The sequence below is a fragment of the Grus americana genome, chromosome 1 (assembly GCF_028858705.1).
Source record: "Grus americana isolate bGruAme1 chromosome 1, bGruAme1.mat, whole genome shotgun sequence".
NCBI lineage: Eukaryota > Metazoa > Chordata > Aves > Gruiformes > Gruidae > Grus > Grus americana.
The window spans coordinates 33,603,137-33,627,033 of NC_072852.1; the positions used below are offsets into that span (position 1 = coordinate 33,603,137).

The 23,897-nt window shown below is 38.2% G+C and overlaps 1 protein-coding gene across 10 annotated transcripts in view; it reads left to right on the plus strand.

The window, feature by feature from the left end:
* PPHLN1 (periphilin 1) overlaps positions 1 to 23,897 on the plus strand; it is a 76,406-nt gene that overhangs the window by 40,543 nt on the left and 11,966 nt on the right. For 9 of the 10 annotated variants that reach the window (XM_054845527.1, XM_054845553.1, XM_054845570.1 and 6 more), the window contains one exon: positions 145 to 285. In XM_054845527.1, coding sequence (XP_054701502.1) covers positions 145 to 285 — 141 coding nt within the window. Of the gene's footprint in view, positions 1 to 144; positions 286 to 11,910; positions 14,332 to 23,897 lie in introns of those variants that run through there. The other variant, XM_054845561.1, reaches the window with a different exon arrangement.

The window sequence follows — 23,897 nt, forward strand, 5'->3', positions numbered from 1 at the left end:
TTAGATTGTAGCAATAATACTTCACTAATCATCTTGATAAGCAAAGTCATATCTGAATGACTGTATTAGGGTTTTTATTTTTGCTCTCACATTTTGAGGTTCTTATTTTGCTCTCAAAACTCTGAATTATTTTTTTTTTTTAAGGCTGGCTCCTCAGCTGCATTATACACTGAACAAACAGAGGAAACAGAAACAAATATAATGGATAGTACAGAATTGTATGAGGATGGCCAGCTTCTTGGCCGCTCGAAAGCAATTGCAACTAAGACGAAGGAGATTGAACAGGTGAGTCCTCTTGGAATCTTGTCGTTGATACAGTACCTGCATAATGGCTTGATTTGCTAGAAATATGTTGATTTATTTTCTTCCTCCTTCTTGGAGCACAGTATGAATGTAATTGAATTTCTTGAGATGATGCGATGATAACATCACTATTTAATTCTGTACTTTACTGGAGAAGCATGGCATTGATCTGCACATGGGAATTAGTGGTAGTTTTCTTTAACTTACGTGCAACACCTGCTATTTTGCAAGTCAAGAAAATGAGTATGAATAATTGTTTTAAAATCAAATATAATACAGATAATTTTGCTTGTAATTAAAAACTAAGATTTTATGTGAGATCAAATTATCAAAAATTATTTTTACACTGTAATTTCCTTAAATATGTACAGTTTGGGATTGAACACTGGAAGCTGCCCGTTGGTTTTGTTTGGGGGGGTTTTGTCCTTTTTTTTTTTTTTTTGGTGGGGTTTTTTGGTGGTGGTGGTGTTTTGTTGGGTTTTTGTTTGGTTTTTTTAAAGCAGCTTTGAATCTGTGCCTTTGTCATTCTCTGAAGATTAAGAATCTTTAAGTTTTGCTTTGACTACAGTGTTTTATATCTGGATGAGTGAGGGATATTGTGTTCAAAATTGGTGTTCTTTTTTATGTTGAGTGCTTGGGAATTAATTTAATACAAAACAAGATTTCTATTACTCTTGTAACATTGAGTTTCTGAGGAAGTTCAATGGAAGTTTATTCGTGTATTAGTCTTTAATATGTCACTTCACAGTGAGGAAATTACCTGCAATAACCTTCTATTTCATTTGCGATAAACAATCAGTGCTTTATTACTGTATTTTTTGTTACTTTAAATGGAGAGTTTGGAAATTTTTCTGACGTAAATGCAGCTGTGCCCAAGTCTGGAAATTGCATTTAAAGATTATAATTTGGGTGGGAGAAAGAGATGACTTTCTTCAAACTTGCTCTGATTTACAGTGTTTTCAGTGTATGCCTGGCATGGGTGGAAAGGAAATATAGATCACTTTCCCCATCATGATTATCTCATAATAGCATCTTCAAGAAAATAAGTCTCTGGTCTTGTTCAAGATAAGCTTATTCTAAGTCTTCGTTTTCCATCTTAATTCTAGTGGCCTTTGTTCTGTTGCCTGTGAGCCCATTTCCTGTACTGTAATGCTGTTGTTCCTTTTTTCTTGACACTTGAAAAACAACTTTCTACTCAATTATTTTTGTTTCTTTTTATTATTTTTTTTAAATGTTGACTTTGCATAATCATGTTCTTGGTGAACATGGCTTTGCATGTCTGCTGGGTCTGGCTGGAGTTAACCAGAGCATGCTGTAGCTATGAGGGTCACGATGCAGTTTTTCTCCCTCTGTGTCTGATCACCAGGTTGTACTTGGCCTAAATCAGCTACTAGCAAATGCATAAACTTGTGACTATTTAAAAATGAAAAACTGAAAAAAAAAAAAAATAAAGCGCATATTCTAAAAAAAAAATAGCAATTGTGATTATTTAGCCTGATGCTGGTGAATCTGTGACTGGTTTATTTCCCACGAAGATCTACCACTCAGTCCTAGGGACAGGCTTATAGTGAAGACAGATGAAAATTTGGGCATAAAATCCAAATGTTGTTTTCGATAAGATCTAATCTTATGTTTGGTAGAGTTTGCCCTTATCTCTAAGGAAATCTAGATTATGTTCTGTAAAACAGAATACTTTTAGGAACTTAGCTCAGAAGAGTCTGAGGAATAACTTTAAAAGATTGGGATTTCATAGAACCAGTTTTTCCTGTGGTTGATTTGAATATTGAAGCTGTCAGCTTCTGTAGAATTAAAATAAGATTTTAGAATGATACTGGAAGCATCTTCAGTACATTTTATTAAACTGAACAAGATTTTTTTTTTAAAATCAGGTACTGTGAACTTTTTGAGAGCTAGACAAGATATTTATTTTATCATTTAAACGTAAGACTGTAAAATGACCTGTGTGTTTTTCAGATAAATGTTTAAAAGTAACTTCTGCTTCAGCAATTAAAAATCCAGAGAACTTATTGTTATGATAATACCGATGATTTTCGTAATTGTAAAACACTGTGAACCTTCCTACTGTATGAGGAAGCAGTCTCTCTGTAGAACTTTGTACACTGTTCTGTTGACTTTGAGTTGTCAGCATCTAAAAGTAAATTTGGTTTAATTCTATGTGGCTTGAATTCTCAGCCTTGTGAAAGACAAGGAATGAGAGAGGGAGCAAAGAATGGAATGGAAACTAAATTTGCAGTCCTGTGGTGAACTGCTCACTAAAGGTTCTTTGGATGAACTTCTCAATATAATTTATACAGGTTTTACTACTGTTTAACTGAAAGTATGTGTCTGGTTTTTGCACAGTAAAATTAGTCCTTAACATGCAAATGTAATACTATTGCTAGTCATGCTGTATTGTTTATATAGATGTGACATTTAAGTTTTAAAAGTGAACTGTAGGCTATAATACTTTAAGAATAGGAAGACTGACTTGATAATGAAATATAGCATACATTTTTAAAAAGCTTATATATAATTCGTTTCTGATTATTTGTCTTGAAGACTCAAATAGCAGCAGAAAAATTTTTTGTTCTGTGGACTCTTTTCCAGTTGAATTTCATTCAGTGTTTAAAATAGCTTCTGAATACCTAGTTCTAATGTATTTCCAGAATGTAATTTTGTGGAAGGATTACTAAAATAAAATACTTATTGCAAAGAGATGCTGCAAAAATGGTGAAGCTGTAATCCTTCTGCAAAGCAAGATTCCTGACAGATTGGTTTTCAGTCTTCACTGGACAGCTATTAAAGTATTTCAAATAAATAAATAAATCAGACAAGGTAGTAATAACTTCTTGTGCCACTGGGTATGTGTTTAAGAATTGGTGAGGGTCCAGGTAGTGTTTGAGAAAGTGAGGCTTGATTGTAAGGCTTGACCCATCAGACCTCTTCTGCTTCTGTCTGCAAAGGTTTTCTGCTCTCTCTTGGAGCAGCAGATCTAGTGATGGTTGCTTTTCATATTTATTCTCATGCTGATTCTCAGGTATTCTTGCTGTTCCATACTCCTGATAAAGCTCTCTTTGCTTTGTTCTCTCCATATCTATCTGACTCCAAAGCTGCAACCAGGAAAAAGAGCAAAAATTTCCAAATATGTACTTTTACTTCATAGTATGGTATTATTTCAGGTAAACCCAGAGGCAAAAAACGGTGCTGACAGAACATGTACAGTGTGTTGCAATGAGCAAATTCATTGCTGTACAGCAGAGAAACAGGCAGCCTGATGCCCTGGGCAGAAGAAGGGGGGGCAGCAGCTTGTGATGTAGTCTGTTATTTCTCTTAAGAAAAAACAATAATGAAAAAAATCCCTTAAGCAATTGAATGAAATATTCATACAGGTGTTCTGTTTAAGTAAGGCCATCTCCATATCTTATATATGACTTATATCACTCTTCTGTAAAGTTCCCTCTACCTTTCCTCTAAGTTACAATAACACAATCACCAAATTCAGAATTTGAAATGGAACATGATTGTACATGGTCACTCTGGCTCATCAACAAAATATTTGTATATTACTTGTTTGATGGGGAACTGCAAGCATTCATGTAAAAGCATGTAATTTGAAGAAAAATAAAATTCCTTATATGCTGACTATGACAGGACAAAATTTGTCAAACAAGTGCTAGTTGCTGGTTGCTATTTAGTGACCATGGTTTAAGAGCCTACAGTTGCTTTTCAAATTTTAACTAAAGCTGACATAAAGAGAGAACAGAAGTTGTGCTCATGGGTAAAGACTTGGAAAAATCTGGACAGTGTTTGAACAGAGCCAAGAATTATCTGTGTGACTCCCAAACTAGAAAAACTCCAAAGCATATGTTGCAGTTGAAGTCTGCCAATATTACTTGGGAAGGAAGAACATGGTTGAAGATGCACAGGCACTTGAGAACACTGCAGAACTGGGACCGCAGGTCCTGGAGATCTCTGGTCCTATCCCTGAAATGACAGGCATAGTGACAGTATCATAGAAATGTCCAGGTTGGATGAGACCTCACCTGGGCCAATCTTCTCTTGAAACAGGACCTTAGATCAGGTCATTCAGGGTTCCATCAAGTCCTGAATATTTCCAGTGGTGGAGACTCCGCTGTTTCTCTGGACAGCCTATTTCAGTGTTTCACTGCTCTTTCTCTGAGCTCAGCTGCTGTCACAGTCCTGCATTTGCTGTTCTCCATCCAGAACATGCTTTCTTTCCACCAAGGACAATGTTTCTGCTCCCTGTTCCTCTTGGCAGTTTCCTGTCCCCATCCTTGAACTGCGGAGTCCCAGCTCCTTGCTGCGGTCCCCTGCTTTTGGCTGGCCTCACCTGCCTGTGGGGACCTGCTCTGCCTGGAATGGGCTCAGCTGCTCTCAGGGAAGGCTTGAGTTCCTGGGACCCTCTGGCTGTGCCACTTTGTGGTTGGTAGAACACATCTTTCCTGGTGCTTCCGCACGGCAGGTACTGGGGAAATCTGATCCTTCCATCCTGGTGTATCTTCTTTTCCATCTTTGTGCATTTTTCCACTGAATGAAAATTCTGCAGCGTTAATATGTGTCTCATTTTAATATGTTCTGTGAAGTAGGGTCTAGACCCATGATGTGGCTTTTGATGTTCTATTTGTAAGCAATCAGAAACTTTGGAGAGTTTTTAAAAACAAAAATAGTGAGGTAATTAGCTTTCTGGGGAGTTTTTTTGTTTTGGCTTGGTTGTTTTTGGTTTTTTGGTTGTTTTGGTGGAGGGGGTTTGGAACTAGGTGTTTCTTTATGCCTTTGACCATGCCTTTCCCTCTTTCCTCCACAGTTGTAATTATGAAATTTGGTTTTATACGTTGTCTGAGCATGGTGGGGTAGAAGCCCATTAAATAGGTGTTTAAAAACTGATCTGGGTACTTTGGAATAGTGTAGCGGAGAATTTTGCATTGGTATGTCAAGGTCAATGAATATTCATAGGTTGCTGATATAACACTTTCATGCACTTATATTTTTGCATTTAATAACATGCAATACACATTAAAGTATTGTTTTGGATTTGTTTAGTTTCTGTTTTTATATAGTTAAAGATCAGCTTATGCTTTTAGCACATAATGTGCTGAAGTGTGTATTTTTCCAAGAGTGATGACAAATATGTCCCTGGTGTTAAATTCACAATTGGAGCAATTCAGCGTTGGTGTTACACAAAAGGCTATCTCTTTGTTGTTCCTTTATGAGCATGAGTAGCAGGGATTCTTGAAATGTCTTATCTTGTCTAGACATCAAGTCTGCAACACTGTATTAATTAGTCCATTATTATGTGTCCAGTTTCTTAAATGTTGCGTATGCAAGCTGAAGTGACACCAGTTACCTCTGAAAATCTATCATTTTCTGAAGACAAACTGAGCCAAGTACCTTCCTTGATTTTGGCAAAAAATCAAATCTCCAAGTTTCTGAATGAGATTTGACACTCAGGCTTCAATGTGTCTATTACCACAGAGCTCTGGCATCTAAGAAGGAAGCATAGGAGTGAATGCATTCATGAATGGTTTTTTTACTTAATGGAATTACTGGCTGACTGGATGCTTTCAATTCAACAATACTTTTAAAATGTTCAGCAGAATAATATTTTTAAGTGTTCAAACATTTGGATTAATTGTTTGTTTACTTGACTTTCTAAATTAATATCACTTGTTAGCAGCCCTCAGTAGTATTAATGAACTATTACCCTAATTGGACAGCCTTCTTGCTAGAAGATGCTGAAAATCAGTAATTTTTCTAAAGCTTGCGTTTGAAACCTCGTAGAAAGTGCATAGAGAGAAGTAAAAATGGGCGTGTGACTGGGTCAACAGGCTGTCCAGATGTTGTTTTCACATCTGCTAAATGCTTTTCTTTTTTAGGTTAATTAAATCTCTGGCCTAGAAGTTGCAGTTAAGTAAGAAAAACAGTTAGGTTTTAGCAGTTGTAGTGTGTGTAGTTTCAGAAGAACTGTTTCTTGTTCTCCTGCTTTGTCAGATCTCTTGTATGTTGCAAGGACTTAGTTAAGATTAATTTTTTGTTTTAATATCAGACCATACAAAATATACAGGCATTTCTGTCATGATAAAATAGTTACATTTTCTGTCATGTATGGAAGTATACCGCATGCCTTCCTCCCTGCCACAACCCCTCTGTGTCCATTGCTAGTGTTGTTTTGCTTCAAACAAAATTGTTTTACAGTGCTTCAACAGTGTAAAGGTGAAAGAGGATGTAAGTATGAGGTAGCCTCCACATCTTGGCTAGGAATAAGCTAATGAGAAACTGTGGTAAGTACATCAGAAAAGTTTTATAAGTTCTGGATATGTTAGATTAAACGTTGATGTTTTAGCAGTTGTAGTAAAATAAATGAATAAATTGGACTAATGGGAATCCAGGCAGGAACAAAGGAGACTGTTGAAGCTGGCCTTGGATGTACCTTTTCTTTTGGCTTTAGCTGAGCCAGGGAAAGGGGTTACCGTTTCCTTAGATTAGCTTGTTGGTCTGTGTGTGCTGTTTCTCATTTCAGGTTAGAAAAAATCCCCTAATTAAAATATGAGTTAAGAGGTAGGTAAGTTAAGTGAAGCTGAAGGAACTGGAACAGTAGCTAGAAAACACATTAAAGGATTATTTCTGATTATGGATGAGGTCAGACATGCTTTGTTTCTGACAGGAGTAGACCAGACAAGAGTAACAGGCCAGATGAGAGTAAAAGATGGAGAAGCTGTAGATTTTGGTTCCCTCCTAGCTTTTCTGTTGTCCTTCAAACCTTGTGTACTTAATACGCAGTCGCAAGGCCTTAATGATGGACTCATCATCGGTCTAATTTGGTTGGTAGCATAGTATGTATCATGCCTCCTCTGAGCTTATGTTTATTTTATTTAAATGTAAGATGTAATTAAGTGTTCTAATTTTATTTTTTCCTAATCAAGAAAACATTTTGGTATTTTGCCTTAGGCTTCTCAGAAAAATTGATGACAATCCCTTTACTTAATGATATCATCTGCCTATGATCTTGTTTCATCTTTTTGTGGTTTATTAGTTTCCTTGTATCAGGAAATACAAGGCAAGTCATTTATTACTTTTTACAAATTCTTAGGCACTTTTTCTTCAATATTAATTCTGACTTGCTGATTTTTCCTTTATCTTTTAATATTTATTCTAGACCTCCTTAATTTTTACCATTGCAAAATCAAATCAGTTAAGCTGTTTTATGCTTATTTGCATCTGTATAGTTCATACTTGCCTTACCTCTTTTTTTGTGCTGGGATCTTTCAATTTTCTGGATCTGAGCTGTTTGTTAGAAATCTGCATCTTCGTGTTTATGAAACTTCAAGATGGAGAACATAAAAACTTTTAGTCAATATCTTCATAGTATCATTGATTCTCCTGACAAATACATTGATTTAAAGCAGGACACTTGTAAAAGGATGTGAAAATTGTAGCTACTTTCCTTTTCTTGTGTTTGGGTCACCATGCTTTAGGAGTTGCACTCCTTTGCTTTCCATTTGTTTAGCTATGTTCTCTTCCCTTTCCATGGACATTAATGGGTTATTTGGTATGCACTGCAGTGTTCGTAATTACAAACTGCTGCATATGCAAAACCAGTGCAACTCACTCATTTTACTTCAGCACCTAAAGGTATAGTTTAATAAGGAAGTGTGTTACCACATTTCAGCTTTTTGCCGGCAGCTTTTTTCATTGAAAAGCTGATTAAAAGTGAATGTTATTTAATATGCAACACTCATAGGGCAATAATTTAGCAGAACTTAACACCAGAAATGTACACATGTATCCAGTAACAGTACAGTATTTCTTAGAGTGACTTGAATGCATTAGATAGTATTTACCTTTAGCTTTCTATCACTACCTATCTGTGGAAGATTTTGTGTTTGAGAATTTTTGTCTTACGCTTTTTAATGTAAATAGGTTTTGGCCTGTGCTGAGCATATTGTTTTGAAGTTGGTGAATGCTGGGGACTCAACCCGTTGATAAATGGAGTCTTTCATACAGTTCTTGATGTAGTGGCGCTTCATTTGTGATCAAGCAGTGTTGCAGTTTGCAAGATCTCTAAAAGGACTGTTTGCTTACAGACAGTCTAAAAGGGGATTGTTTACAGGTGTTACAATTTGATGGCAAGAAGACTGGAAGACTTAAATGAGAGAAGGTTAGTAGTTAGGTACTTGGTAAAATTACTGGACTTTGTTGAAACCAAAGAAAATGTGAAAAAAGGTTGTACCCGTTTCACTCAGTGCCCAGCTGTTCTAAACTTAAAGACGAGATCCACTTCTTGGTCAGATGAAGTGAAAATGGAAGGAGTTGTCCGTTAAATAGTTATTTTTTTCAATCAACTGCTAGCAGTGATTGTTTGATCTAAAATTTCTTGTTCTGTCGTGAGAAACCAGAACAACTTAACAACGGAGTGAAGGAAGACTTGGAAACTATAATACTGAGTAGACTAGGAAGAAGAAAGATTAGTTTCAAAAGATGATGAGTCTAAACAGGATTGGAAAAGGCATTAGGAGGAGAAGAAACTCTCTAAAAACCTGTGGGCCTTGATATATAATTAGGAACTAATTATGAGAAATTGCCTACTGAAAAAACTGTCAGAAGTGAAGATGCTTGGAAAGATAAGCAGAACTGACACTGGCGAACCTCCTGAGAAAGCTGAAGGACAAAACCAGAAATGATGAATAATCTGAGCCTTGATAAAGGCAGTAGTTTCTGTGGGAGTGAGGGTTATTGGTTTTTTTAGGGGTGGGGGGGTGTTGTTGGTTGTGGGCTTTTGTTGTTGTCAGTTTTAATAACTTGGATTTAATTTACAAAATAGAGAGAACCTCCTTTCCAACTTTGTCTCCAGCTTATTCTTGCTTTAACTGAAGTGCATTGGTGGACTTGAGAGGTGGTTTTAGCAGTGGTGTTTGATTCTTTTTGAACTGTTTTAAGGATGGAAGTTGAAATTCTCTCTCAGTTGTCTCAATGCACTGAGGCTTAAAGTTTTAACTTTTTAGTGTTTTTCTTTCTTACAACCTACTGTCTCTTGAACAAGGCATCTTTTGAATTTCAGAGGAATATTTCAGTATTGCTACTGGGGAAACCTGCTGCTTCCTGGTGTGAAACAGAATGAAAATAGGAACAGTCCCATGTACCTAATAATTAGATCCAGAAATTTAAATTACTTGGAAATAGCCCTAGCTCAAAGAACTACTGTCTAGCATCTACTCCCCCACTCCCAACACTGATTTCACATCAGCTGTGTCAGTATTCCTGATACAGTCTGAGCATTGATCTTCTGAAAGACTTAAAGGTGAAACAGGAATCCAAGTGGTGCTTAAAACAGGAGGTATGTAGGGCAAATGGAGAACAGTGTCAGAAAGGAAAGGTTTCATAAAACCATATGTGATGATGGGAAGGTGGTAACTGAGTGAACATGCAAAAACCCCTGGTGAGTGGCAAATGAAATGCGGCAGGAAGGTAGGTGACAGGAGGGACTGGATGTTTGGCATGGAAGCTGGTTTCCATTTCTCCTGCACTGACAAGAGCTTTCAGACCTCAGGAGGTTGGCGTAGACAGACAGAAGACTGTCACACAGACAACCTGTAGGTAGGAAAAATCTGCTGAAGTGTGAATCTACAGTTTTATGTTTTTCCGTGTGTCTTTTACAGACTATGGGGCTGATCTTAATATAACAGAAACTTGCAGATACAGTTTTGCCAGTGCATGTAGTTTAATCCTCTAATCTGTCTGTAATCTGATTTGTATGCGGCACTGATTCATGTATAAATACAGGAGCATCTGTGACCAAATACACTTTGGTGACAGGTGGTATTTGTCACCTGGTTCTTACATTTCTATTTTTTGTTATATTTTGTATCTCAGTGCCTAGCCTGATGTCTTCTTTCTTCTGGCAGTTGTTTCACTGAGCAGGGTAAAGTCAGTACGTTGTAAAGACGGATCGGGCTACACTTTTTTAATAGCTTGTTCTTTTCTGTGAACATTAGTGATTTGACAGCCATTAATTGGGTCGTGTTTGGAAAGCAAGCAAATTATTTAAAATGAAAAAGCCACAATTTACAGAGGACTGTTACATGGGTTTTGCTCAAATTGTTTTGAGTGCATATAGTATTTATATAGGTATATATCTTAAAAGTTTGGCATAGAAAGTATTCATTTGCTCTGACCTTTAAAATATAAGGTAATCTTATAGTTAATTTTCATTTTTTTTTATTTTTAGAAAGATAGTTCCAAAAGACATCAGAATTGGGAACTTACTTTCCTAAATTATATGGAGAAGAAATCTTTTGTTGCATAAGTTGCTTATGCATGTGCTTCTTCTGTAAGTTAAGATTATAAAAAACATTAGATTTTTATCTTGGGGTGTAAATGACTAATGCACACTGTCATTTATCACCAACCCACAAGAATCACTTTCGTGTTTTGTTTGACTCTTATTTGCACTAACGTTGTGAGTTTCAGTCCTCAGTGATTGTTTGGACATACACTAGTGTAGGTATCACAATGGCATGCTTCACAAAATATGGCAGAAAAACAAGGGCCAAGATTCCCCGCAGGACAATGGTTAGAGTGTGCCTGTTTTACTTTGGTACTTTGACTCTGAAAGGCTAATAGAGTCCACCTGACTTATAAAATCATAGAAGTTGAATACTGACAAAATCAAGTGGGTCATATTTTCATGGTTCTTTAGCTTCTCATGCTTCTTGAGAAGGACTGTTTATACATTAATGTTCTGAACTATTGAACTTTGAGTATTGCTCTGAATGACACTAATAACCTTTAATAGGGGCGTTTGATGCTGTTTCTTCATGGTTTAATTGGCTTGCTAGCAATCTTTCCCCCTCTCCTGCCCCCCAGATAGCTTAAATACTTGGTTTCATTACAACACGAAATGTTGTGCTTCTGTGGGTACTGTGTGTACTTACTTGACCATAATTACTCCCCACAAGCAGTTCACCACCTTAGTATAGTAGATAATTTATACATAAACTTTTTTGGTCGTGTGCTACCTAAATAAAAAAATCTCCACGTAAGCATTTTTAAACACAAAATCAAAAATAGTTTAGGGTATGCTGACACAAGCTTTTCAGTGATCATCTTCAACTGGAAATTGGCCCATTTTATTACATTTTTTTTTTTTAATTTTGCTGTCTGGAGAAACTAGTTTATGCAATTGCAGAGTATCTGTGCTGTGTATCTTTTGACTCTGTTGTCAGGTTTCAACTAAATTCAATTTAGGCATAATTCAAGATGATTAGTTGTTAGAAGCTTTATGAAAATAGACAGTAGCAGAAACTGTATGAGTTCCGGTGGAGAAAGACCATAATATGATTGCATCTCATTAGACACCAGAAAGTCCCCTTAAGCAAGTGATGCAGTTGTTTTAGAAAAACAAAAAAAACCCCAACTTGTACCATTGCAGACCTCAGCTGCACATTACAAAGAGTTCGGTGGCAACCATAATTCAAGAAATTTCATCCCTGTACTGGCTCAGTAGTCTTTGTGGGGCCTGGCTATGAATCAGATTGGGAAAAAGAATGAAAATTTTGCAGATATTTCTTTAACAAGTTCTCTTCTTCACAGTGTGGTTCCTTACATGCGCCTGCTGCCACAAGTGAGTACCCACGCTGTATTGTGTATTGAGCCACTGCTGTCTCTGAACGTTCAGTATCTTGAAAGCACTGCCTTAGACACTCAAAGTTACTCAGTCATCAGACAGAAATCTATAGAAAGCTATAGTCTTTGGTGGTATTTGCGTAGTAACTGTTTACTTTTGTCATAGGGAAGATAAGACTTTTAAAAATATTTCTGTTTAATTTCTGTCTAAAGTTGCCATGACCAGAACTCTCTTCTTTAAGATACCTCACCATCTTCTAACTTCAGTAGCCTTGGTTCTACATATTTTGGAGAATTTACTCATTTGGGAGCACTAGTGCATCACTAGACACCCTCATAACAGCTTCTTCCAGCTGGCCTGGATTCAAACTTGGATCTAGTTGTGAACCAAGCTGGTACCCAGCTGCTCTAGCCCCTAAAGTTCTTGAGTAGATCTTGAGAGGAAAGGGCAGTCACAATAACCGGTACTTTTGGTAGTGAGAGATCTCAGTTTTGTAAACTACATGGTCCCTTTTAATTCAAACTTTAGGAAAATGAAGAACAAAAGATTTCTGAACGTTTTATGTATTTATTGCCTGTCAGCTAATGTGATGAAGAACTGGAAGCGTGCAATTATAGAGAAATGTTCCCACACCAAGGCACAACTCACTGTGAAGTAAAGCTGAATGCCCTTTTGAATGTCTGTTACCTGCCACTGAATGGGAAAGTTGCAACAAAGACTCTGTCACGGTTTGAAATATGTCTCTCTTTTTCATTTGGGGGGACCTGTGAGCTGGATGCAGCTTCCTTGACACCTGTAATTAGATGACTTCTACTGGTGGGGCAGTCTCGCCCATAGCTGTCCCAGCAAGGGGATGGAGACTGTACCTTCACCAGCTCTTGGCAATGACTGGTGGACCCCTTCACCCCCAACAAAAGTTCAGCTTTTTTCACACAGTTGAAAGGAGAGAAACTGGTGTAGGAAGGCATGTGAATGTCAAGGTAGGAATTTTCCTGTCAAAGTTCCTTCTCTGTGGACAGAGGTGGACCATGCCAGAGAGGAGATAGGAGGAGAACTGGATGCAGGAGAGCATCCAGAAGGCAGGGTAAAAGGATGCAAGAGTTTCTGAGGAAGAGGTGGAGTGGAACTATGTCTAGCTGAGGAATGAGGTGACCTCTGAATTAGAGGGTGGAGGAAATCTGGAAGAGATGAAAGGATTTGTGGTGACAGGAGAGGTAGGGTTGGGAATTGGGAGTGTGAGAAGCAGTGAATGAGGGTGGGACTTGCGGTTGAAAAAAAAATAATAAATTTCTGCCAAGATCAGGAACTGCAGCCAAGAGGGTGGGGAAAAGAATGAGATGGGGAACAAGAGGAACATGGGTGGAGATGGGAATTAATTCCACAGAAGCTCTAAAGCCCATGGGCAAATGCAGTGGAGTTTCTCCCTGGCTGGAGGGTGGAGACGCTACATCATGCAAGAAAACTCGTTGCTATTTCTGGTGCCAGAAAGAAGTGGGGAGCAGTCAGGTGCTTCCAGCTTGGTGTCTTCCCCTCTGGATGCCCTCGAGGTATCTGCAGGAAGCTACAATCATAAGGCAGGAAATGCAGCGTTCCTGCATCAAGTATCTGAAATTGCTTACTGAAGAATTTGATAAACATAGTCACTGATGATCCTTCTGTTGTCTGCGTGGTTCAGTTTACTGTATTTCTCATCAACTACAAATAAAGATGATATTTTTACATTAAGAAATTATTCGTGAGTTTTTATTGAAATTATTAACCTGTTTACCCAAGTGTAGGTCTAGCCATAACTCAGAAATGCTCTGATTAATTTTTTGAATACTTTTCATAGTTTTTCTCAAATTTACTGTTAGGCATAACTACAGCTTACTGTACAATTTTCCTTTTTCTTATGTTGCTGTTGAAGGATGTTTTCTTGCAACTATGTTTTTGCTAAAATCAGAAGCAAAGATAAACTCTAAGATTCTGTTTCCTATTTCACTGAGGTCAGTTAATACTTTTTTTTCCCTTTGATTTTCTAGTAACAGGATGCCTAAATGTTTAACTCGGAGCTCTGGAAAGCTCTCTGACTCACCCTTGATTTGTTTTAGGCTATTGGTTTCTTGAGACCATGTATAAGTAACTGGTGCTTTTAATAACTAAGTGAAATGTTTCATAATACATACAGCAAAATTACTGGTCTTGTTATTCTTGCAATCTCTTTTGGTTTGGGAATTACATCTGTATTCCAAATGTGACAATTCTCACCTGTACACTAGTAAATATACAGTGAAATGGTTGTAGTATTAAATCATTACCATACCTCATCCAGATGTGATTTATCTAAAATTGTGAATTTCTATGTGATTTGATAAGACAGACTTTTAAAAAAATCACTTAAATACAGTGTGCATTCCCGGTGTGTGAATTTTCTACATCATTTGTCAGCCAGTATTTGGGGAATGGGGGATGGTCAAAAAAAATCTTAAGTTTAAAGTAATTATATGGTCTCTCATGACCCAGATAAGTTACCAAAGAAAATCTGCTCTAGGAGTATTCCTTTCTATTTTAAGCAGGATGGGCTTTTTGCTACCAAGAAAAGCATGTATCATTATAATGAGTTGGCTCTGGAGCCTTTTAATTTGTGTAGGTGTCACAGTAAGCAGCCAGAGCTGTGATTCCAGAGAGAAGTATCTCATCTACTGTAAAGATTATTCCCTCCTTGTTCATTTATATTGATCCAAATAATTTTTTTTTATTGATGGGAGAAACATAATTCTTGCATCTAGGTATTTCTGACAGTGCGGTGAAAATGTAAGGTAACTCCTTGCTTCTCTTAAACCTCTGCTATACATTGGGGACTTCCAAGAATGTAACCTCAGCTTTGCAGCACAATCCTCTTTCTTTACTCTGCACATGGACCAGTTTGTTCACTTTTTTAATCATTTCATTTATCATAAAAATGATCCTTTCTACTTTAGGAAAAGAAGGATTCGATCACTTAGAACGCTTTTGTTAAAAAATTATACTGGGTATTTTTGAAAGTCTAGTGACTTCATAGTAACAGGACTCGTGTCGTCTTTATCTTGGACTTCAGTTTATTTTCAGTCTGTTGTTGTTTGACTAAGTGTTTCTGTTGACTGTTAGCTAGCTACTGACTTACCCTGTAGAAGGCAACTTTTTTTTTTTGTTTTAATGAAACAGTTACTGTTATCATTCTACACAGTCCATGGTACTCTTAAATAAATAATCCTTATCCTTTGTTTAGCATGTAAACCAATTCTTTGTGGATACTAATCCTTGACATAGCAATATGTTTTACCTGCTTATTTGAAAATAGAAAGTTAGCAATGTTTATATCCTTTTGTGATTTTAAAAAACAAAAAGCCCACTGGAATTTCTAAATGAAATTAAAAAATGTCATTAATTTTCACTGTCAGTTTTTTATTTAATTTGGCTTGCTCTATTCTAAATAATTAAATCTTTTTTCCTCATTTAATTCTGTTTCCAGACAGTGTAGTTCAGCCAGATCTTTATTAGCATGAACTTTTTTGTTAAAAGAAAAAGTTCTGGAAGGCTGCATGAAAGGAGGAATGCCTTATTTTTCAGGATATGTTTGTACGAATAACCCCTGTCTATTCTGTATCTTTGAGAGCACATGGTAATCTTGTATGAAGTAAGGTTAAAAGGTAAATGGCTTGGTACTGTTTCTTTTGGCTGTTGCATTAAAGTGTTTGACCTTTAGCAACCTATTTTTATCTTAGGCAGTAAACTGTTTAGTTCTGCTTATCAAAAGAGACTTCACTGCTCTCTTTCCATGCTGTTCTTATCCAAAACACACTGTATCAGTCCAGCATCAGTAGACTATATCAGCAACAGCTATTCTGCTTAGAGATACAGCATAAAAGTTTATTTATATTGTAACAGTACATTTTATTCAATAAATACTTTCATATATAGTTCTGTGGTTTCCAGTTTCATTATCTAGTTTAGATCTTCCTTTGTATTACCTCCTTATTAGTTTATTCTTTCCTTCGATTTTAGCTGTTTGACTTGAAATTATTTGTTTTGGTGTCTGCCCTAAAGTGAATTATTTTAGACTATTCAAACAATAGCCTGTGTGTCTGTCATGGTTTAGCAGTGACTCCTCCTCCCTAGCCAGCCCCCATGAGCATGACTTCATGGTATCAAATAGCCCTTTTGCTAGTTTGGGTCAGCTATCCTGGCTGTGTCCCCTCCCAGCTTCTTGTGAGAATTAACTCTATCCCAGCTGAAAACCAGGACATTATCCACCCCTTATTCTATACCATCTATGTCATGTCCAGATCCAACACTTAATCAACATCACATTTCCTGTCTTTGAGAGAGATATATATACACACACACAGAGAGAGACATGCAGATATCATTCCCTTACTCTGTGGGCCATCCCTCTAAAATGTCTGTTGAGTTCATTTAGTCTATGACTTTGGGCTCCATCTGTCATAACAGTCTCTCAGGGCAGGAGCAATGGTGTGTGCTGTTGGATTGTTGCATGCTGCATCTGGAGCTCGTGGCTGGTGTATCTGGTGTGGTCCATGCTAGCAGTCTGCGGGTTGAAGATGTCAATTTTGAGAAGGTTGCCAGTTGAAGCCAGTTGTCGTTCCATCATCGCTGCGTTCTGCTTGGTTTCATCAAAGTTCATCCTTCATTAATTTGGGTGATTCTTACTGTAATACCATCGATAGGTCATATAGTAATTGTAGTAGTGATGACATACAATGGCAGGGTTATTTAGCAATTAACATCGTATAATTTAATTTATTGTCTATTCTCACCCAAAATCAAATCCCCTTGAGGTACACATTGGAATTCCTCATCTTTCTGCATCACCCACCAAGTGCACCCACATACTTGAGCAAAAGCAATCACACGGATGGGTTTGCCTTTGCCTGAAGCAGGGCTAACCCAGACTGTCTTCCCTAACGTATTCTTCATACGCACTATGGGGATTTTTGGGGACTGTTGAGATCCCCCTGTCACTCCAGAAATAGAGATGGGTTCTGCCCCTTCATGGCTCGAAGGCATTAGAGTACACTGTGCACCAGTGTCCACTAGAGCCTTGTACTCTTGTGTATCTGATGTGCCAGGCCATCGGACAAGAGACTTTGTTGTATTGCCAGAGTCAGCCAGCCACATCATCCACCATTGGTGCCCCTTCGCTTTTCCAGTACATTACTGCCAATGAGTTGGCGTACGATGATGGTGCACTCCATACAAACTTCTGCTACAAGGGTTAGGTCTGTTGGACTTCATCAGGATCTGTGGGTAACTGCTCATTGTCTGGGTCATAATAAACCATCTCCTGCACAGCTAATTCCCTCAGGTACTGGATACCTCTCTGGATGACATACAACATCTTCACTGAAGGGATACCTTTCCCTCACACTTGAAAGAAGTCGCCTCTAGAGGCTGACGGCTTGTGTCTTTTTCCCAATCACCTTGTCAATGACCCCTTCCCTGGACAGGGATCCCAGCCGCTTGGCCTCCCTACCATCTAATTCCAGGCTACTGGCCCTGTTATCCCAGCATCAGAGCAGCCAGGTAATCATATGCTTACCTGGATGAAGGCTGAAATCTTTTTGCATATCTTGCAGCTCACTCAGAGACAGGGATCAGGTGATTACCTCTGGTTCTGCCTCTTCCTCCTGGTCTCATGATGGTCCTAGTTCATCGTCATCCCTTACTAAGCAAACTGATTTCTTTGTGTATTTCTTCTTCTGTATAGGAGTGACATACCGGCATGGGCTGGTTCAGCCACAGTGCCTGTCACGGGGGTTGGTGTAGCTGCAGTGCCTGTTGGTCTGTTTTCCCTCTCTTCCCCCCGATGGTGCTGCCTACTATCGAGCAGTGTTTGGTAGATCGTGGCCAGGGCCCACCACAGTGCAGTAAGTTGTGCCTCCTCGGAATAGCCATAGCATTTTTCTTTCAAATATTCTATCATTTTATCAGGGTCCTGTAGTTGTTCAGGAGTGAAGTTGCAAACCATTGGGGGTGAGAAGGTCTCTAGATACCTGCCCATATTCTCCTACGTGCCATGCCAGCCCTGACTATTCAGCCTCAGGGCAGGTCCCTGTGTGGTATTCTTAAAACAATTTTTGTAACCCTAAACAAGACCTGGAACACATTCAGGAGACAAAGCACTAGGAGCATGCTGGCTTGAACATCCCAAGGGTATTCAAAATTCTCAGAAGCTGTTATAACTAGCCTGAAGGGAAAAGGGGAGGTGAAAGAGTGAGAGAAAGTATCACCTCCACCTTCCCCATAGATTGGGTGTGATTATTAATAAATTCTGAGAAATGTTGTGCGAGGTATGGGCATGACAGCAATGCCACATACAAATACCAGCTTAACCTCATGACCAGTGATGTTATCATATCATAAGTTGATATCACACAGTACAGCAAAATGAGAATCCAGACCCCTCTCTCAGAGGTGATAAACAGTGCTGCAGGGAATACACACAGCAAGTACAGGTTTACTTACCACAGCCATGTGAACAAACAAAACACCGTTGTGACCAGTGACTATTTAACTAATATAATAAATGCTTCTAACAACTTTGAACACACTCTGGTCAGATCTGTCGTTATCTCAACCCTCTGAGCCCCCCGTTGGGTGCCAAAAAGGACTGTAGTGGTTCAGTCCCAGCCGGAGCTAAGGACCCCCCTGCACCCGGTGGGATGGGGAGGAGAATTGGAAGAAAAAGGTTAAACTCATGGATTGGGATAAGGACAGTTTCCTGGGACAGCAAAGGAAGAGGTAAATAACAACAGTACTTAGAATATACAAAGTGAGCGATACACAATGCAGTTTGCTCACTGCCTGGAACCCGATGCCCACCCTGTCCCCATCCTCCCAGGCCAGCCCCCTTTAAATATGGAACATGACATCAGGGTATGGAATACCCCTTTGGCTAGTTTGGGTCAGCTGTCCTGGCTGTGTCCCCTCCGAGCTGCTTGTGAAAATTAACTCCATCCCAGCTGAAAACCAGTATCTCTCAAGATAAGATAAATATGGCAGAGTAATATGTTTGCAGATATTAACAGATTTTCTAATTATTTGAGTATATCTTCAAATCATCAAGGTGTTGGTGGTAATTTAAAATTTTATAAAGTGTTTAGTTGAGGGGCCAACTCATTCATACCTTCAAGTTGTCTGTGTGATTTGCCAGAGTGAAGCTCTATGCGCTGGCCAGAGACAGAAGTTGCTGTGTCTCTGAAGTGACCACAATTCATAATGCTGCTGGTGATGCTCAACAAATCTTTAACCTGCAGGAAGTTGACAGAGTTGCTGGGCAGCTGCTAATTTGTTCTAGCTCTATTTTTTTTTTCCTTGACTTGTTAATTTGCATGATGTTTTACTATTGTTACTAGTAAACAAATACTGGTACCATATTCAGCCTCCCTGTTTTACAGTTAGAGTAAATAAGATATTTCATGAAGTAAATTCCAGAGGACTGAGTCTAGACCTCTAGTATCCTTGTATCAAAACTAGTGTGGCCAGCAGGACTAGGGAAGTGATTGTCCCCCAGTACTCAGCACTGGTGAGGCCGCGCCACAAGTGCTGTGTTTAGTTTTGGGCCACTCACTACGAGAAAGACATTGAGGTGCTGGAGTGTGTCCAAAGAAGGGCAACGAAGCTGGTGAAGGGTCCGGAGCACAAGTCTTATGAGGAGCGGCTGAGGTTGTTTAGCCTGGAGAAGAGGAGGCAAAGAGGAGGCTCAGAGGAGCTCTCTACAGCTACCTGAAAGGAGGTTGTAGTGAGGTGGGTGTTGGTCTCTTCTCCCAAGGAACAAGTGATAGGACAAGAGGAAATGGCCTCAAGTTGCACCAGGGGAGGTTTAGATTGGATATTAGGAAAAACTTCTTCACCGCAAGGGTTGTCAGTCATTGGAACAGGCTGCCCAGGGAGGTGGTTGAGTCACCACCCCTGGAGGTATTTAAAAGACATGTAGATGTGGTGCTCAGGGACATGGTTTAGTAGTTGGACTTGGTGATCTTCAAGGTCTTTTCCAACCTGAATGATTCTATGATTCTAAGTTTTGTCTCGAGTACTAGAAATATCTCTGTTATTTTTTGACTTAGTGGATTTTTTGCATCATGCTGTTATCACAATTTATAGATGTCAGGGATCACAGAAAACTGCTCTAAGCTATCTGAAGAATACAGAGGTAACACTCTCAAAAACTCTTTCTCAAAAAAACCCAACACAAACCAGTATTTGATGATCCCAGTTTTCTTCTGTTGGTCATAATACTTTTCATAAGGACTGACTGAAGCCAGAGTCAAAAAGAATCAAAGCTTTTCAGTGGATGCCAGAATCTGAAGACAAGTGAACACTTCAAAAAGCCATGAGTGCGTTCACATATCTTGCCAAGTTTGTTCCAAATCTGTCCTCTGTCATTTCACCCCATCAGACAACTTCTGGAAAATGTTCAGTGACACTGCATGGAACAGGGCAGACATTCCTTTAATGAGTTTGATAGGTAACAGTTCTTGTGCTGAAATGCTGCAGCATTGCTTAACTATCTCATTAGGAAAGGCTTGTAATGAGGAAATAGAAAGCCAGTGTTCTTAGTCTCAAAAGATCTTAAGTACAAAATAGGCTTGTTTTTCACACGGAAAAAAAGTTCACAATTTAAAAATCAATGATGCCCAAGCTTTTTTGAACCAGCCTAATTGCTGTGATTTTTCAATATTACTTAGGAGCTGTAACCCAAACTTATCAAATAACTAATTCCAAGTACTGTGGGATAGAGTCAGTGATGTATCCACTGAGTAAATGCAGAACTCCTACTATGTTCCCTTGGAACCACAATTGGTAATCAGTGCCCTAAGACATATGATTTACTAACCATAAAAGACAATCTCTACTCCTTGTGGCTTTCTCTTTGGGGAGAGACATGTTTTCTATTTTTTACCAATTTTTGGATTGGATTTCTCCTTCCAAATTGAAGTGGACATAGCTAGAATTGTGGGAACATATTCAGAAGGAGAGATAGTTTGGGTGTTGAATGCTAAAAATATGGAAGGAATGAATACATTTGCAATGAGAAATGAGGCTTCATCATACAGCTTTTCTGACCTGCTCCTCCCCCAGCCATTATGCTAGCTTTATGTTCTGTTTCTTTATATATTTTGTATTCGACTGAAGATACATGCTAAGATATGTGGGTGTTTCAGCAGAGATCCTGTGTGCTTTGTCTGCCTAGGTTTGTTCTATGAGCGGTCCTGGATGACCTCAAGGAGATTGGACTCACTAGTAAGGCTATAGATAAACGTCCTTTCTAGATGTCATCTACAACTGCTCGTTGCCCTCTCACCCCAGAATAGGCAATTCCTTCCTGCAGCCCAACTGATGTGCTAGCATGTGACCTAATCACGCTGATTTTGCCTAAAAATGAATTTTAGGAGGAACCTTGCATATCGCTGGCTCACGCAAACAAGTGGGGTGATGATTTCTGGCATGGATACGGTGACAGCTGGGAAGGGGGAATAGTCTTTTCAGCCGTCACAACTGCATATTGAAAAAGATACCCATCCACAAGCTAGGGACAGCTTACAGAAGTCTTCATGAACATGCCCTTAATTTACTTTTTCCTTTATTTAATTTTATATTTGAAATGAGTCCTTAAAGTAAGTGACGAGAGCGACTATTTAGAGGGTAGAGACAGGACCATGAGTTGGACATGAAAAAAATTTGATCCGTTATTGAGGCACTAATAAAACTGATTTGTGAGGCTAATATAATGTGTGAAGTAATTCTAAACTTTCAGAAACCTTAAGGTTTAACATAAACTAAGTAATAAAATGTTGGTAATCTAAGTAATTGTATTTCTTCTTGCAGCTGTTGCTTTTCCTTTCTGAATTGTCCGTTACATACAGTAGTTTACTTATTTTGTGTAATGTTTTCTTTATGCTGCACATGTGATTAAAAAACCTAGCCTTTGGCATGCATATCCAAACCTGCTTTAGCATATTTTTTTTAACCATTAAAGAAGAAAAAAAAAAGAAAGAAGCTGCTCTTTAGACAGTGATGGTGAGAAAGTCTTTTTATTTAAGGGCTGGTTCTTAAACTCATCGATCCACTAGCTTTGAGTTTATAATAACAATGCTGCTGCAGTTAATTGTGCAACTGATCTGCTGGGAGTTGCTCTTAATTGGAAAAGGAAGATTTTTGTTTTGTTTTGTTTTCTTCTCTTGCTGCTCGTTCACATTGTGCCATTGAAGAAAATAGAGTTGATCCACACCTCAGCATAAAATTCTGTCTTGCCCACTAACAAAAAAGAGCTCTTTCAATGCGGAATGTTGAATCTGAGAATATTTGTAGCTGAGGATATTTGTAGAAATTGAAAGTGTGAAGACTTTTGTTAAGGGAAAACTAAATCATCACAAGCTGAAACACAGTCCATATATGTGGATTTGAAGCTGCTGTACTTTCCATGCAAAAATATTTGTGTGTTTTTATGACAAGGAAGATTGGTTTGTCATGTAATTGTTGCCATTAATATACAGCCCATTCTGATGAAACTTAAATGAATATCACTTTCCTTTGTGGTCAGTGGACATAACTGAAAGCTATTAAAGCATTTTTAACAAGAGAATTAACATATACAGAGTCTTTTGTAGATAAACTTCACCCTTCCTGTTTTGGATGGAGCAATAAGTTTACCATGGAGCAGATTTAGGAAATAGCTTTCCATCAATTCAGTATTTTATAAATAAAAAGTTGCAGGGCGAGGTCCTTCCTTTGGCATAAAGCTGATTATTTCCTGTTTAATCCTGAACTGGTGCGTTTCAAGTAATGGGATTTTTTAGCATCTGTCAGAAAGGAGAGCTTTTAGGATTTTGTTTTCATTTATGGTCCTATGAAAATGCAGTTTCTAGACTTGAAGATCATTATAGAACACAGAGGAATGAATAGATATAGAAATTGTTGCTCTTTCAGACAATTTGTGGACTTAGCTGCATGGGTGTTCGTAGCTAGGCGTTCTTAAACATATGGCTAGGTATTCTTATACGTGAGCTGAAAAGATGTCATTGATAGATGTCGAAGAGATTGTCAGTACTTCTAGTGAGGTTTAGAAACTGATGAATTGTAATTGCTATGGATTATTTGAATTCAGATTTATCATCTGCTTGCAGAGGCACACACTTTCTATAAGAAGAATACGTAAGAGGTAGAACTTACACTAATACTGCTGTTTTACTGAAGGAACACACAAGTTAATATATGAAGTAACACTACCCTCATCCAACACATCTGTTGTAAAGAAGCCTATGAAATCTTGGCCACACACAAACTGGTCTCCAAGGGCCTGTAGTTGGTGTTAGAATGCTGTTATTATGTGGTCTGATTGGTTTAGTAAAGAATTATCTCCAGTAAAACCATGTAACATAATAGTCCTTGCTCTCCCACATGGGAGCTACTTCTGCTTGACTGAGCGAGACATTTCTTGAAGAAGTAATAAAGCACTTGCCTTTGCCAAAATGTAACATTAAATGAAGGGTATCGTCATGTACATTTTTGTTGTGTATCAATTCTTGCTCATTTAAACATTCCCTTAAAGTCCTCCACTGTGGTATTAAAAATTATTAAAGTAAATATATGGATTTCCTAGCAATATATTTAAAGTAAACTTCTTGCTTCTTATGGAAAACTTGTTTGTAGTGATTTTAAAGTAATGGTGAACTATTTGGAAAATGTACATTTTCATAAATGAAAACTCTGTTGCTGAACTTTCCAGATACTAATTTAATTGCCAGGCAGTACAAGTCATGGCAGTTTAAGGTTTTTCTTGCAGTGTGCTGAATACTTTGTATGTGATGCTTTCCCTGTTCACTTTGACTTACAAGAGAGCTGAGACAGTTCAGTAGTTTGTATGAACGGTTTTCTGAAGAGTACCAACTTGGTTGGCTTTTGCTGTGATTGT